We start from the raw sequence: 16,903 nt of genomic DNA, 5'->3' as shown, positions 1-16,903 counted from the left end.
GAAAAGGACATTCGTTTGGAACAATTACCCCCCCTCGTCATAATACTGCTACTGCTAACACTAACATAAGCATTCAGAATTTTCAAGGGGAAAATACTGCTGCTGTGCAATAAGGACACTTTTGTTTTTGTACATTAACTCATAATGTCTAAAAATCTATTTTAAATTATATGTATATTATTTTTTATATATTAATTTTTACATTTTTCCAATGTTCCCATGATGTAAATAAATGATGTAAGTGTGGTTTGCGCTGTTTGTCACATAGCCACCCCTTTTAGAACTGGAACATTTTTTTGGCCTACTCTTTCCTATTTAACGCCTAGATAATCCAAAAGAAATAAATTCGAATACAATACCCCCCCCCCAAAAAAAAACCCATTACCAATACAAAAAGGCATGGGTGTGAGTTCATGTTTTACTATTATGACTCTAGGAATATGACGGAACACTTCACAGTAGAGAGAGGAAAGAAAGAAAAAAAATACAAATTTGAAAGATTACCTTACAGTTAGAGTTTTATTTATTAAGGAAAGACAGACAAAGTTAAGTAAAGTGGGGTGGAGGGGGGATAGAGAAGAACACTTGAAAAATGAGATAAATTACAGTAACTTGGTGGTTTAAGCTGTATAATTAACCACATAGCACCCTCTCTAGATTTAGTTTTAGTTCTAGTAGGAGTTATAGGCACTTGCATTGCAACACAATAAGGTCATATAAATGCCAAAGATTAGAATTGTTACAAGAGAGTAACAAACACAAAAAAGAAGGAGCGATAAGGACGGTAGATGTTCGATAGGAAAGAAGGAGCAAACCATACAAGAGCATCCACAAACCACCCACTCCTCTTTGGAAGCAAAGAGACAGACAGGTTGAATAAGTCAGGAGTGCCATATTGTTGCCAACTACCAATTCTACTTAGGAGTCCGCTTAAGTTAAACAGAACATTTAATCCGAAAACAGAAATAAACTTAAAGAAAATTAAAGCCCTGACTTTTCTTCCATTCTATTTGCCTTTTGAGCAGTCTCTCTGAACCGAAAACCCGACTAAACAGAGTTTTACGGCATTTTGCAACACAATAAGGTCATAATATAAGCGAAGAAGATTAGAGATTACAAAAGAGTAACAAACACAAAAAAGGAGAGATATAAGCATTCTGTGTTTTTGTCGAAATAGTGGCAATAAAATACTGATTTGCAATGATCTTAGTCTTGAAAAAAATTAGGCTTCATATCTGTTACAGTGATTGTACTCTGTAAAGTGGAGATGTTTGGTGTACTTGGAACCGTACTCTTTTATTGTCTGTCAAACATGGGGTTGAAGCAAGTTGGCGACTTACCAATATATTTTATCAAATTTAAAACGGCTGCCACTTTCTTAAAAATTGACTAAGCTGAGAGGTGAAAGAATGGTACCAAAATTCTCAGGAGACATAGGCCTTTCATATGGAACATAAATTTGGCATACCCGGTACAGCTACTTAAAAAATTTAGTTTCTGGTACCTAAAACAAGGTAAATAGATGTTCTACAGAGGAATAAAAAAAGCAAACCAAACCAGAGTACCCGCCAACCACCAAATGAGATTTCAGTTTAAGTAAGCGGACTCCACAGTATTTCTATTATGACAATGACAATATCAAGGAACCACTGTAAAGCACAGCTCAGTTTAATGTGAGGACAAAGAGGAACATCTTCGCAGTCATGGCACGTTGAATGCTGGGAAAAAGAAAGATAGACAGAAATAAAAGAGAAAGAAGTAGAAGAACCTGCCACTGCTTGTTGCAGTGCCCTCTAACCTCTCGCACAAAGCACAGCATCAGGTAAGACAAAGAGTCTGGATTCAACAGAAGCAAACCATAATGACCAGAAGTCTGAAGAGACAAAAACATCGAGAACTGGGCAGAAGAACAAGATATAGAATCTAGTGTCATTTAAGATATTAAATACAAACATAAACTCAATAAGACAAGCTGCACACTATATTCCACAGACTTATAATAATTATAATGAAATATATATGTACATAACTTTATACAGAAACAGTAGCCAAACAATCAGCCTTTCGTCGCCTTAGAACTATTTCGTCCAAAGTGCCTCTATATTTAAGTACACTGTCGACAAAATAGTTCTGAGGCCACGCTTTGTCAACACAAAGCACCTTCAGTGTGTCATCATGTCATCGAACCATTATTCTGTTGCATCACAGAAATGACCAGTTGGCGGGTGTGGCATCAGTCATAATTTCAGGGCAAATATTATACAACTCATTTCTCAATAAAGTGTGCCCTAAGTCTTTAGTCAGGTGAAGGAAGTTTCTAAAATGTATTTTTCAGAATAAGCCAGATCATCATTGTGTTAATTTTAATTCATAAAAATGTCATATATGTACCTCTATAATAACTATAACAATGAATTTTGAAGCATCTATCACCAAATTTGATTCATTTCATCATATTTCCCCAACAGTACACGATTTTCTTTTTACTATGATCAGACCAAAGAAAATAAAACAACAAATGCTGCCTGTAAGAATAAATGTTCAAAAAATTAATATAAAAGATTAAACCTCACAGAAAAACTGATCAAACTTTAAATCATGAAATGTAATACAAAGATCCTGTGAACAGAGAGAAAAAAAAAAGTAACAAATAGAAAGTTTATTCTGGAGTGGAGTAGTTTCAGCAAGATGCAGACAGCTAAGAGTCGTCATCACCTTGAGATGAGAATTGTGAATGCTGCCCGAAGTCTTTGGGCTCTTGTCTTGGGTCGAGGATGCTTGTACTTGTCCACAACAACGATGTCGTTATGCTACTACGCATATGTACGGTAGTCTGAATAGAAAGAAGATGATGAACACAGATTTTACACTTAGATTAGAAGACAACTATGGCAAAGAGGCATGAATGATTCCACAAACAGCATATATCTTCACGAATGTCTTTGCCCAATAATAAACAATTAGATTCTATAGATAGCATTTGCTTAGAGCTCCAGTTTCCGCTCAACACTAAGCTCCATGCGCTTTGCAATCTACAGTCAAACACGGGTGACTCGAATTCGTCTGGGATTGGAAATAGCGTTCAAGATTCCGTAATTCGTCATGACCGTGAAAGCCCCAAATAGAGAGAAAATCAAGGAATGCAAAAAAGAACATTAAAACAATTAACGTGGTTATCTCCCTTGCAAACGTGTTGACGGTGTGACAGCAAGAAGAATGAAAGTGGAAAGCAGAAAATCTCACATGTGCACAGCCGACTCCTACGTCATACCTTTCCTCTCATTTAATTGGCTTACAGAAAGTTACGCCTCTAGCCATCCCAGACCTGCCACTCTATGAAATCTAAAAATCAGGATTTCTGAGTTTAAAAAATCGGGATCAACGGCAAATCAGTCATAAAGCCGCAAAGGGCACTGGGGGGGGGGGGGGGGGGGGGGGGTGTCGTGGTCCCCTTTTAAGAGGCAAGTATGCAAAGCAAAACTTTGACAGCATATATGTACTCGAGTCGAAGTTGGATAGACTGGGGGAGCGAAGGTCGCAGTGATGCTGAAACACTCGTAGTCTTGAAAATAGCTGACACGTAACTCTAATCATCCACGCAAAACGCCCGCGTTTTAACAAAGTTTGACTTCCATCACATCGAAAAAAAGATCGCGCCAAGGTTGTTCATTTTTTTTCTTATTCCTTTCCCCTTAATTAGTACCTGTATCACGGCACGCATTTTAAGCCCAAGTGTCAAAACAATACCCCCACCCCCTCCCCCCGGCCGTCCACACTGGTTAAGTCCCGAAAAACACCTCGACCAACGCGATCGGTGTGAATGAACTTTGTTGACCCCGACAACCGACGGTCCCCGACACACGCGCTACTCACCACACGTACGAGGTCATGTCATGTGATGCGAGTGAGCGTTTGAAACTAGGTCGATTTTAGTTTAAATAACGTACGTTAGCCCTCTACAAGACCTAGATTCGGCATAGATGCTTTAGAAAATTGCGTTCCAAGTTCCTGCTGATAAAAAGTCCAATCGGTGTTTCCAAGCAAAAGAGATTGCAGAACTTTTTATATTTTTTTCTAAGAATCGGACGCAACAGACGCAACCACGAAAAATCAGGATACTGGCGATCGAAATCGGGAAAATCGGGATGCTTGAGATTTTTGCAAATCGGGATATCCCGATTAAATCGGGATGAGTGGCAGGTCTGCCATCCGCCCCACAGCATGATTGCACACCTGGCGAGCCAGTCATGTGGTGCAGTCAGCATTACTCCCCAACCTCCTTTCCCTGTTACCTCCCCCCCTCCAACCTGTCATAGAGAGACAAGGACCACATTTTGGCTATAGCTATAAAAAAAGAAATACCTGCCGCCAGCGGCCAGAAAGGCTGTCTGGGTCTTTAGTTGAGAATGCGAAGTGGATCAGATTGAGATACGAGTGTTGTGAGTTCTGAGTGTTCGGGAACTCCGAGAAGTCAATACAAAGAAAACGTTGGGACTAAAACGGGACCGAGCATTATGTTCAAGATACCCGAGAATTCGTGGTTTTCCTGTTCGAGATTCGTAGACTCGACTGAATATTGTTCAATACTTGAAACAACCAACTATTACAGAACAGGTATCTGTAAGGACAACCTTTACAAATTTGCCCCTCCCAGTAGAGACAGGTGGCAAGCGCTTTTTTCTTCCCGAGCGAGAAGACCGAGAAGCTGACCCACTTCTCGCCGGGACCAGTACCGAGAAGTGCTTCTCGTCTCGTGACCAATTTCTCTTCTCGCGCCCTAAGACGAGCAGCTCGCTCAGCGAGAAGGCCGGCCATGGCCGAGATTTCTCTTCTCATGCCCTAAGATGAGTAACTCGCTTAGTGCCGACCGTGGCCGGGATCTAAACTAGGCTAGCCCTGTTGCGCAGGCGGTGAAGGAAGGTAGGGAGATCTACGCCTAGGCCCTGATAAACTCCCCGCTCGCCTCGTCTCGCCACCCTCTCCCCTCCCTTTCAGTTTAAGGCACAGTGATGGGTGACACTGTCTGCGTGTCATTTCTCGCCGGCTGTGCCGCTCTTTCCATTGACACCTCTCACTCTCGTTACTCGTTATGTCAAGCCAACGAGCGGTATCACTTCTCGGTATCGGGCAGTAGTTTAGTGGCCGGGAAGTGATGGGAAGGGCATTTCTCACTAGAAACGGGTACTCTTCTCGGCTCATGCCGCTCCTACCTCCCATGTCTCATAAGTAATTCAAATCATCATTAAAAAAAAAAGTTCTGAAGTGAACAATCAAAATACACCCAGAATGGCAGACTTTATGAAATTTGAATCTGGCCGCAGTATTTACAGATCTGACCGAACAAAGAATGTATTTTACTTTCTAGCCACACTTTTAAAACGTGATGTATAAACTGTAAAAACTCTTACACTAAAAACAAAGCGTGTACTAAAATTATTTACCTGACAGCATGCATAGCAGCCCATGCCTCTACTTCTTCTTCTGAGCTGTCCCAATATTGCACTGGTTCACCTGGAATACAAAAAGTCGAAATGATAAGGGCATTGCTAGATTAAATTTGAAAGACATGCTTGGAGTTGGGTATTTTTATGATAAAAAGCTTAAAATTTTTTTTTTTTTAAATCCCCCTCTCTTGAATCTGTTATTATTTTTTTAAAAACTTCCTGGGGGGAGGGGGGGAAGACAAGCAACGCCAAACCCCCAAAAGCAAAAAAATTGAAGCAGATCAACATTATCAAAAAAACTTCAAAAGTATTTTGTTATGTGGTACAAATCCAAAGCGCTTGCTTTGTGACCACGTCAATGAAACAGTCCAACTTGCTCTTTGGATGTCCCAAACTACAGGACCTCCAACTCCAATGCCAACTTTCCTCCTGTCCCTTCCAGAGACATCAATAACCTATGAAGCCTACTATACTGCAGCAAAGAACAAATGCTGAAGGCCTCTACCTTTTTAAACATGGTAATAGGGCGAATGGCACTCACTCAAAGGCTACTGGATTAACAACAACATGACGTGGTACAAATTGTACAGAGGATCCCTACAGAGGTTTAGTTAACAGAACCAGGATATTCAGTCATACACGTCATAAACTCTTCCTGCTGATGTCCACGCAGTAAAACTTTCTTTTTTGTACACAAATAACATGCACTAAACAACATAGCCAATTGGAGTCTTCATTCATTTCATGTTTAGCCTATACTTTTTCACGAGACAGCTTTCTCTTTGTTTTCATTCCTGAGAGTTTTACGGTTTTAAGCATTTTGTAGAAGTAGAAGGGAGATATTGGGTCCAGGGGTTTAGTTTAGTTTTAGTAAGAGTTCTACGGCACCTGCAACACAAATACTGTAAGTCATTAACACAGAAAATTAGAGGTGTTACAAGGGAGTAACATAAAAAGAAAAGAAGGAAGAGAGAAAGAGAGATAAGGACAATAGATGTTTCGGAGGAAACAAAGAGTAAACCACACTACAGCACCCACCAACTACCCATGGGTATGGAGGCAAGAGGAGTTACTGCAGGGTTCATACTGAGTAGGAGATTTTTTTCCCCCAAGACTTTTCCAAGAGTTTTCAAGACCAGATTTATTTTTTCCAAGACAAATAACATGTGAATTCAGAAGAAAATTTTTCGTTCAGCAAACAAAAATACATATGGTACACTTCAGACTGTGTAAAGTCGAGGCCTTCTAAACTTCGAGGAGATATTTTTACAATAGATCTCAGTCCTATAGGAGACAAGTTAAATTTGGCAGACCTGTCTCTTGCTAATCATACAGGGTTGAAAGGGAGATCAAACCCATACAATTATCCGATCAGCACTTGGGCACTCTTTACAAAACTTGGCTTGAAAGAAATATCCTATGAAAAACAGGATGAATAATTTTTTAAACTCTACTTCTATTCGAACTGATGCATTACTGACCAATTCACAGGCACCGACTTAAAGTTTCAGTAAAATTTTTAGAGCACTTGCGGCACAAACAGGTCATATATAGGTGCCAAAGATTAGAGGTGTCACAAACATACATAAAAGAAGGAGAGATACAGACGATATATGATTGACAGGAAAGAAGGAACAAGCCACACCAGATTACCTGCCAACCACCCACTGCAATGACTCTTCACAAGTCTTTCCCTATAAAATCATTCTATAAGAACCAGTAGGCATTTTTCTCTCTAACTCTGCATCCAGCAGAGTATTACTTACCTTGGTGGCAAATCGGAGGGAGTTGAGCGATTCACCGAAGCACTCTTCTTTAGGAGAAACATTAACAAACATCAGTGTTTTGCTGTTTCCGCCAAGGGAATTTTGCAAGAGGTAAGTGAGTTTTGAATTCCTGTAGGGCACATGCTTGTCCTGGAGGAAAAGAGAAATGAAAAGTCAAGAAACAATTTAAAAAAATTTTTTTAACACTAATTTTCTCTCAATATAGAATGACAAGTAGGCCTCTATGAGTATTATAAAATACTATTTATTATATTTAATATATAACAATAATAACAACAAAGTTGATAAATAGTACAGCATCCACCCAAGTGCGGCTTTAGTTGTTTATGTTTCCCCATATAATGTGACTACTCAGTAATGGCAAATTTATATTGTTATAAATTGATATTCTTTTTTTTTAAAAAAAGAGAAAAAAAAAAAAGACTAATATTGTCACATAAACAAAGTTTGCCACATTTATACGAAGCTTACCTTGTTCCCCAAAGCCATGATGACATTCCCCAAATTGCTCAGGCTTTTGTTGATGTTTTGTGCTTCTATCAACCTTTGACCTTCTGAGCCCGAGTCCTTGACCCGCTCACTCCCTGCTAGGTCAACAAGATTCAGGATTCCTGAAAGTAAAGAAAAAATACTACAGTCAATTCAGCTTCTGTTGATCTTTCGTTAAGTTGATCTTTCTCTCGGGTCCAAGCACCGCTCCTTCTTTACAGGTCCCAACGATTAAGTTGAAGTTCGGAGGAGTTGATCTTTTTGTAATCCAACTGATGACAACAACTCATCTGCAGTCGACTGAGCTAGAAATTACAATAGGGATAATTTGGGGATCATACTGTCCTGTGTGAGCCAGATGATATAAAATTCTTTTTCAACTTAAGTTTTCTCATGTCACCAGTACATTTAAGGCAACTCTGCCACACACTTGTGCCCATGGGTATGGAACGCATTGCTAAATGAGCATTTAGCTGTCAATAATTTAGAAATTTTCTAAAGAAATCTAAAATCTCTTTTTCCCAAGAAATATATCACTTTCCTGCCATTGTAAGTCGAAGTGATACTTTTCAGTCTTTTTGATGTTTGGAAGACTAAGTGATTGTGCACACACCTATATATGCTTTTTTATGCCTTTGTGCACATGAGTATGTGAGTGAGTATGTGTATAAGTGTGAGTGTGTATGTGTATAAGAGTGAGTGTGAGTGTATAAGAGTGAGTGTGAGTGTATAAGAGTGAGTGTGAGTGTGTAAGAGTGTGTATGTGTATAAGTGTGAGTGTGTATGTGTATAAGAGTGAGTGTGAGTGTATAAGAGTGAGTGTGAGTGTGTATGTGTATAAGAGTGAGTGTGAGTGTGTAAGAGTGAGTATGTGTGTAAGAGTGTATGAGAGTGTGTATGTGTATAAGAGTGAGTGTGTATGTGTATAAGAGTGAGTGTGAGTGTAAGAGTGTATGAGAGTGTGTATGTGTATAAGAGTGAGTGTGAGTGTGTAAGAGTGAGTATGTGTGTAAGAGTGTATGAGAGTGTGTATGTGTATAAGAGTTTGTGTGAGTGTGTATGTAAGTATATGTGTAAGAGTGTGCACGTGTGACTGTCAGCGGTTAGATGAACGTGAATAATTTTTATTGGCTTGAATGTCGCTTGAATAACCAATTTCATAATCGATGTTGTAAGGTGGCTAGTCCCAGTTGAGTAGAGGGCACTATAAAAAAAATTTACTTTTTAATTATTATTATTACCTTTGCAGGACTCCCCGGTGATACTGTTTTCCCCAGTAAGCCTCAGCTGAAATACAGAGTGGCTTCGAGATGAGCGCTCATTGCACTTTGTCTCAGCCACAGCTCGGTTTTCTGTTGCCTTCCTCAGCAGATTCAAAACCTGGGATGATAGAAAGGAAAGATTTGTTCAATGGCCCATTTGAAATTTTTAATGTTTTAGTGTTTCATGGCACTTGCAACACAATAAGGTCATATAAGTGCCGAAGATAAAAGATGTTACAAGAGAGTAACAAACACAAAAAAGAAGGAAGGGAAGTAAAGACGATAGACGTTTGATAGGAAAGAAGAAGCAAACCACACCAGAGCACCCACCAACCACCCACAAAACTTTTTAAAAGGTAAGGTAATGTTAATTCTGTGATGGTAGATGAAGCAGGAAACCAAGCAAGAGAAAAGACAGAAGTAGCATCAGTGAACAAACTTCTTCAAATTCACAATATCATGGCATTGATCTCCTAAAGCTATCCACAACAATGATAACTTTGTATTTTGAAAACTGAGAACATAATCAGAAAAGTAAAAGTAAAGATCGAAAAAGTAAAACTGAGAATATTAATATATAACTAAGGAAAATCCAGAAAATACTAGAATTCAGACTATAAAATTAAACAGGAAGATCACTCATGAAGCTCCAGCAAGACTAAAATGTCTATAATTCAATTACTTAAAAATTAGTTTACCTTATCCTCCGAAGTCACGTCCACTACTGTAAGACCAGAGACATACACGTCAGAGTCTCCTTTGCCGCACATTTTGATTTCATGTTTCTCCTCTTTGCCCTTGCCCAAAAGATCACGGATCGTTTCATTGTAAATCTCAAGCATGGCTGCTTGGAAAGTGTACTGTGGACGATAGAGAAACATAAAAAATTAAAAAAAAATATAAAAGAAGTAACACATTGCATATTATTACAAAACTTTAATCTGTAGAAATTGATTGAGAGAAGTTATGGCACAGAGAAAAGGGAACAAAACCCATCATGACACGCACCAAATGCAAGTACCACTCAAAGCAACAGAATTTTCAAACATGATTTATAGTTCTTTCTTGGGTACCAGATGATCAATTTGAGTAAAGAAAAGCACATCGACATAACAACTGCTATTCAGTGCAGTGAAAGGAAAAAACAGAAACTTTTAAAAATGAAAAGGAAACAAGGAAAACCTGCCCCTGGTGCTCTCCAAGCACACATGTTCTCTGATTTGGTTCTTCACCAAGAAACAGCATTATGAAAGTAGAAAATTCTCAATGCTAAGCCTACTGTGGCCTAAAAATAAAAGCCCCTGAAATATAATGCTACTTAGTTAAATGCTGTGCACAGATGTAAAAAAACAACTGCAACTGTTATTGTAAGGAACAAAATCAACATACTCATTTGAAAAAAAAAAAAAGTTCAAACAGCTTAGCTAGCATTGTGAAAAATTGCTTTCAGATATTACTGAGATAACTCATGACATTTGACTGTATGGAATTGCTTAGCTTGCATATCATAAGCTGGGTAGGAAAAGAAGAGGATGATTTTTTTTTAAAATCTGGAAGACATGACAAGAAACCATAATAGAATTTTCTGAAAGCTGAATGAAAAAAAAAAAAAAGCAGAAGAAAGAAAATAAATCTGAACATAGTGAGGAAGAAAGAACAGAGTGAATTGTGAAAATAAAACCCAACGAACCATTAAAACAATTTGACAAGGTAGTATGCAGTATTATAAAATACTCTCTTTTCTCTCTAAAAGGAAACGAAGCTTGCCAACTAGAAAGCAGATACACCTTTATATATATAGCAAATATTGCTTAACAGTTACAAACAAGTGAATGAAAGCATAGTCTCACAGAAATAGAAAAAAAAGTTTTCAATCTTGGGACATTCTTACAGCACTGTCTGAATATATATGACTGTTCACAGGAACTGTAAAAATAGTAATATTGCCAAACCTTCCATCCTTTCTGCTGCAGATGCAAGGCTGAGGAGAAGATCTGCCTCACAGCTCTAGGGATCATTCCAAGAGTCTCGTCACTCTGCAATGAACCTTCCATTGTGAAGGTCTTTCCCGACCCAGTCTGCCCATACGCAAATATGCAGACATTGTAGCCGTCGAGAGCACTCTGATTTAAATTGGAGGGGAAGGGGGAGAAGAAAAAAAGAAAAGAGGAACATTATAATTGATACTTGTAGTGAGATTTATTTGACAATGACATGCATAATAGTCAATAATATACAAATACAAAAGGCCTGGTAATAAAAGGGATCCGGTAATAACAGGAATTTTTTAAATCCGTGTTTTTTCCTACTCTTTGTCTCTATTAAAAGTTATCGGCAATAACAGGGCCTCATCGGAGCCCAATCGGTTATAGCAGGGACAAAGGCTCGTTAACAATGTGTAAAAAGTAAGAAAGCACACGCAGCGGGTGAAGCGAGAGAGGGCCGTGGTGTGCTACAGACCTCGAACTAGCCCTAAGCCTAAGCCTAGCTACACGCATACGTAATTTGCCAAGCGCAGGCTGGCCGCATGGCCAAATCCGACAGCCCTGGTCATGCGCACAGCTTGTTTCGAGGCCTTCATAGTTCACAGCACACACACATGCACCCCACCGCACAAAAAAACCTAGCAAGCAATAATTATTACCCAGTTCAAACCCCTGTTCGTGGGTACTTGTGGCAAGTGAAACTACTCATGAATAAATACAGCTGGATCAGCCCACAAATGCTTACTTCTCTTGCATTTCTGATTTAACAGGGATCTCATATAACAGGACTTTTTCTCTGGTCCTGCCATCCCTGTTATATCAGGTTTCCACTGTATAAAAAAAACAGTAACAGTAGCATCGTCGTCATTTGAACAAGTGATTGTCTTACACTTACAGCAAGTAGACTCTATAAAGAGGACTACACATAACAAGCAATTCAGACATTCTTACACCTAGTTCGCTACCAACCTGGACCAGTTGTGAAATTTCTTCAAACACATCAGCTTGGGACGACTCTGGTTGAAAAACTCGATCAAACGAAAATTCATACTTCGACACAGCTCGTCCCCCTTTCGTAGAATTCAGAACACTCTGCAAAATAAGAGTAATATACATAGATTAAGTTAAAATTGAGACAAAACTTAGGGATTACTTCTTCAATGTGTTTCTAATCACCACCAGGTGATGCTCGAATTTATTCATATGTGATGGGTTCTACATACTGTTATCACTCTACAAGAGAGGTTAGGGATTCTGTTGAGAAAATGAGTTTTATTTTAATCCATCAAACAATCCCCAGCCATAAAAAAAAACCCAGAACTGACAGCTGTTTTATTAAAATCAATACATGGACCAAAAAAAGTGCTGACAAGAATTTTTTCACACACAAGAAGGAAGAAAAATCAACCAATGAAACTTTACAACCATCATTACTGACCACAAAAGCCACGCCATTATTGCCTTTTGAAACAATAAAAAGTACAACACTACTGCTTCAATTTTGACCTTCAGGCCAACCTGGTCTAATTGGGAAACAGTATCTCAGCAGACAGACGACACACTTGATAGAATAGCTTTCCCATGTCAGATTCAAACTCATATAACCTGCCTGCAACAGCAAACAGCCTAGACCTAACACCACAGATGCCCCTGCCAACGGAGTGACAAAGTCAACCAACGGTAAAATAACAGATTAAAAAATGTTTTTTCTTTAAAGCAGACCATTGTGCAAACACTAAGAATACATCTCTAAACTCGGGAAACACAAAATATCCAAAACTTACAAATCCAACACTGGATTGGTTGAGAATAGAAGAATACAGAAGGAGAAGATGAAAACAAACAAGCAAAAAAAAAACACACAAAAAAACTCAACATACCTCATTCACAGACATGTCTGACAATTTGTCCATCTCCAAGACTTTGCCGTCCATGTCTGGAAAGTTCATGTGGTTTATCACCCCATCATTTCCAAGTAGCTCATCCCCAAGCAAAGGACGAATTCGGCAAAAGACACGGATATTGCCCTGTTGAAAAACACAACAATTTTGTAGAGAGAATTATAACAATTAACCTTGGTTAAAAACAATTGCACATTTTCAACAAACAGAGCAGGTAGCTGGGAAGTAGACCCAATGTTGCAACATAACACTAGAGAAATGGAAAATTTGAGAAAGCTGAAGAAATTGTACACCAGCGGTCCAAACCAAATACACTGTGAATCCAAAAATTATGATACCACTTTAGACATTCCTCCCTGGATGGAAAATATGTCACTTTCATTATGACAAATAGGATGTTCAAAGAAAATAGAGAGATGGCAATTGAAATTTAAATAACAAACCTTAATACAATTTCTTAGGCTCTTTCTGTTACGGCATTCCGCCCTTTGTTTCTTTTCATCTGCATGCTAATGAAAATTATAAATGCTAACGATTAACAGTACAACACATTGAAAATATTTGGACTCTATTCTTTTTGTCTTCATCTTTATAAATAATTACAATATGTCTGCTCAATTGGTGAAATAAATCTAGGGACTGGCCTGTCCCTACACACGTTTAACCTGTCACATTTACAACACACAGTTTGGCATGGATTTGGAAACTCCTCTGGCATAGAAAGAGTGGAAGCAGATGCAAAGGACAGCAGAAGCAATAATTCCATGAACAGGTTTTTTAAATACCGTTTTCATTCTATGTGTGAAAAGGACTACTGGATATTACAAACAAAGAAATTTGCAATGAAAATGCAGTCCTTGAAACTTCATATGAAAACCACACAAAAATACCAAAGAATCAACTCAGTTTGTGAAATGCGTAGCCCTGTCTTAAGTCTAAATGACAGGAACTGAACTACTGACAATGTGATGTGATGTTCTGAATGACGCTCAGTTGAATAATTATTGTACTACCTACATACCGTCGAACCCGCCTTAACGGAAACCTGTGTAAAATGAAAACCTGTCTTAATGGAATCTCCCCGCTCCCCCTTTGATATATTTCTCTTTAAACATCTGTATAAAACGGAAACCTCTCCAACGCGGAAACGAAAAAAAAAAAATCAGCTCCCTTCCAAGGTTTTCACCTGTGTAAGACGGAAAATGCTTTGCCCGCTCAGCCCTGATTTGAAACAAAACTCGCAAGTTCGGTTCCGCCGGCTCTAAACTTAACGCCATGGCCATGCTGCCAAAGATTCTCTACTACCCTCTACTAGGTAGTAGAGGATCTTTGATGCCGCTGGATGAGGAAGGGGAGTAGGGGTGCAATTTGAGGGTAGATGTTACCCCACCATGTGAGCCCTGAGCGATGCAGATGGTCAAGGTAGTGTTTGTGTGAAATCTCACGACTGCCCGCGAGAGTGCTCAAGTAGCGAGCCACTACGGAAACTTTCCAGGGTAGTCAGAAGCCAGAGGTGTGAAATCAGATTGACCAATGTCTGCCGCCCTGATTGTACAGCCAGCCGAGAAAAGAGTTCCTCGAATCGTTGTTACATGATGGCAGTGAGGGGTGGCATTGATTGATTGACTGTGCTTGCTACACCGGTGGGTGGGGTTAAGGGTGGAAGCAAAGGAAATGTTCAAACATTTCTGTTTTTAGTGGGTCAAACAGTGGTCCTATGAAAGGCAAGCACTGGTGGTAATGGGATAAGTAAGACTGACGCATGTCATTATAGGAGAGGATAGCAGTCGAGAGGTGTGAAGTTTAGATCACTGCTTGCCGATCGGACAAGCGACCCTTGATCCCACCAGCTGAGCCTTTGAATCCTCCCGACCCCTTCATCTCACCCTAAATTCCCCTGTCTAAGACGGAATTTTTTGGGGGCCCCCTTGCGATTCCGTCTTACACAGGTTCGACTGTATTTTGAAATTTGGTTAGGCGGCCTTTTATTCCTGAAAAGAGGAAGAAAAAAACAACCAAACCAACACCAACAGATTACCATCACACTAAAATCCACTAAGCACTACCCACCTTGAGCTCTTGAATGGTGTTGTGCAGCTTCCTTCTCTCAGTTTCGTGATTCCTTTCTTTTTCTTGGTAAGACTCTATACTCTCATCACGAATCTTCAACGTATTGTCCCTGTCTTGAACAGTCTGCTTGAGATTACTGATATCTTTAAAAGCAGCGTCTAGCTGGAGCTGTTACACAAAGAATAGAGCATGATAAAGAACAACAATCAGCATAACAATAGACACAAACGCTATTCAAACTCTATAAATAATTTCTTTTTTGATTGTGCAGTATCTTCAAGCACGGTGTAAATCAGCCATACCGGCTCACAACAAGAGACCAACAAGAAGAGGCATTCTGTATATAAATTGATATTAAGATCCATCAAACAGTAAAGATAACTTCTAAAAGATAATTTCAATACACTATGATTCATAGAAAAGAGTTGAACGCTAACTTAAATGAAAGATTACATAAAAGCAATTCCAAAGGTTTGCACGAATGGAGTGCCTCTTTTCTTTCATCAAGGACAAACAACACAAATGATGAATTTGTATGAAATTGGGCCTTTTGAATAACAAGCAAAAGTTCCAATCTTTATTCATTTTTGTTGCATCATACTGTGGGTGTCTTTTACCAGACTTGCCCATAAAAACAGCTTTGCTTCTAACAGGTAATTTTGTTGCACATTTTGAAATTATTTTTAAAAAATAAAAAACTCCAAGACCTTTCAGTATTCATATTTCTTTTTTAACCTGTATGATGACATCATAATCTAAAACGAAAGAAAAACTAAGTGAACCTTTGCGGTCTCCAGCTCTGCCCTGACAGTCGCTTGTGCTGAGGTCATTTCTGCTACTGTTGCTTTGAGACCACTGATTTCTTTCATCGATGCTGCAAGTTCCCCCTCTAAGGTAATCTTCTGACGATCAAGAGTGGACTTTTGAAACTGTAAGTCGTCAATTTCACGCTGCAAAGTTCTCTTCGTCGTTTCAAATTCTTGTTCTGCGGCACTGAGGAAGTGCAAAAACACGCCATAAAGTCTCATGGCAGAACTTTCTACTTGTAAAACTAATATTCTTAACAGATGCCCAAGTTGATTATGAAAGGGCAATATTTTAGCTCAGTGGGCTAAAATGAAATGCCCCAGGTAACTTGAGCAGTCATGAAAACAACAGTACACTGAGTCACACTCATACATCGGGAAAGAAAAGGTTTAAAAAATTTTTTTTTTACCCCCCCCCCCCCCCCCAAAAAAAAAAACATTTTAAAAATAAGCTTTGAAAAATCCATCAAAGATATTGATGATAGAAACAATGTGTTTAAATATCTGGATTTTTTTAAAAGCCTATTTTTTAAATATATTTGTTTATTTTTTTCTTAGTTGTGACGGTGGCATAGTGGTTAGGCTCTCGGACTCACAACCATAAGGTAAAGGGTTCGAATCTCGTCAGGGGCCTGACGTTGTGTCTTAGGGAAAGGTACTTTACACAAATATATTTCCTTCACTTCACCCGAGCGAGAATGGGTACACAGCTATTGACAACGAAAGATCTTATCAATTTGTTTGTGTTTGAGTGCTTAATATGCTGCTTGTATTGTATCCCTCCCAGGAAGCTGAGGATATTTCTGAATGTTCTATGGTCTACCGGGGTAATAATATAGTGTAAGGCGCATAGAGCTTGCTGTTGAGCGGGGTATGCGCTATACAAATGCTATATTATTACTTCACTTACTTCAGTTTGTTCTTCAGTTCTTGTATCTCCTTCACAGCAGTTTCACTTGCCATCTCCTTCTCCACAACATCTCCACTGAGCTTTTGATTCTGTGACTCGAGCTGAACTATACGGTCATTGTACTGTGTAAGCTGGCCCTACAGACGGACAGAAATAAAAATTATATTTTTAAAAATTGAACGCTTCACCTCAATACACGGACACAACACGAAAGAGATAGATTTATATATATACATAATACAGACCTGC

The 16,903-nt window shown here is 39.0% G+C and overlaps 1 protein-coding gene across 2 annotated transcripts in view; it reads right to left on the bottom strand.

Annotated features, from left to right (window-relative positions):
* Positions 1 to 1,650: 1,650 nt before the first annotated feature.
* The window catches only part of LOC101853175 (carboxy-terminal kinesin 2), a 23,584-nt gene continuing 8,331 nt past the window's right edge, over positions 1,651 to 16,903 (bottom strand). For both annotated transcript variants that reach the window (XM_005102069.3, XM_005102070.3), the window contains exons 6-17: positions 16,655 to 16,791; positions 15,721 to 15,931; positions 14,939 to 15,106; positions 12,848 to 12,994; positions 11,937 to 12,059; positions 10,935 to 11,105; positions 9,681 to 9,842; positions 8,962 to 9,100; positions 7,703 to 7,842; positions 7,211 to 7,360; positions 5,442 to 5,511; positions 1,651 to 2,833 (exon numbers count right to left, since the gene is read on the bottom strand). In XM_005102069.3, coding sequence (XP_005102126.1) covers positions 5,470 to 5,511; positions 7,211 to 7,360; positions 7,703 to 7,842; positions 8,962 to 9,100; positions 9,681 to 9,842; positions 10,935 to 11,105; positions 11,937 to 12,059; positions 12,848 to 12,994; positions 14,939 to 15,106; positions 15,721 to 15,931; positions 16,655 to 16,791 — 1,590 coding nt within the window. In that variant the 3' untranslated portion in view covers positions 1,651 to 2,833; positions 5,442 to 5,469. The remainder of the gene's footprint in view (positions 2,834 to 5,441; positions 5,512 to 7,210; positions 7,361 to 7,702; positions 7,843 to 8,961; positions 9,101 to 9,680; positions 9,843 to 10,934; positions 11,106 to 11,936; positions 12,060 to 12,847; positions 12,995 to 14,938; positions 15,107 to 15,720; positions 15,932 to 16,654; positions 16,792 to 16,903) is intronic.

The sequence above is a fragment of the Aplysia californica genome, unplaced genomic scaffold (genome assembly GCF_000002075.1).
Source record: "Aplysia californica isolate F4 #8 unplaced genomic scaffold, AplCal3.0 scaffold00311, whole genome shotgun sequence".
NCBI lineage: Eukaryota > Metazoa > Mollusca > Gastropoda > Aplysiida > Aplysiidae > Aplysia > Aplysia californica.
Note: the sequence above shows the minus strand (reverse complement) of the source record. Positions and strands in the feature narration are given on the sequence as shown.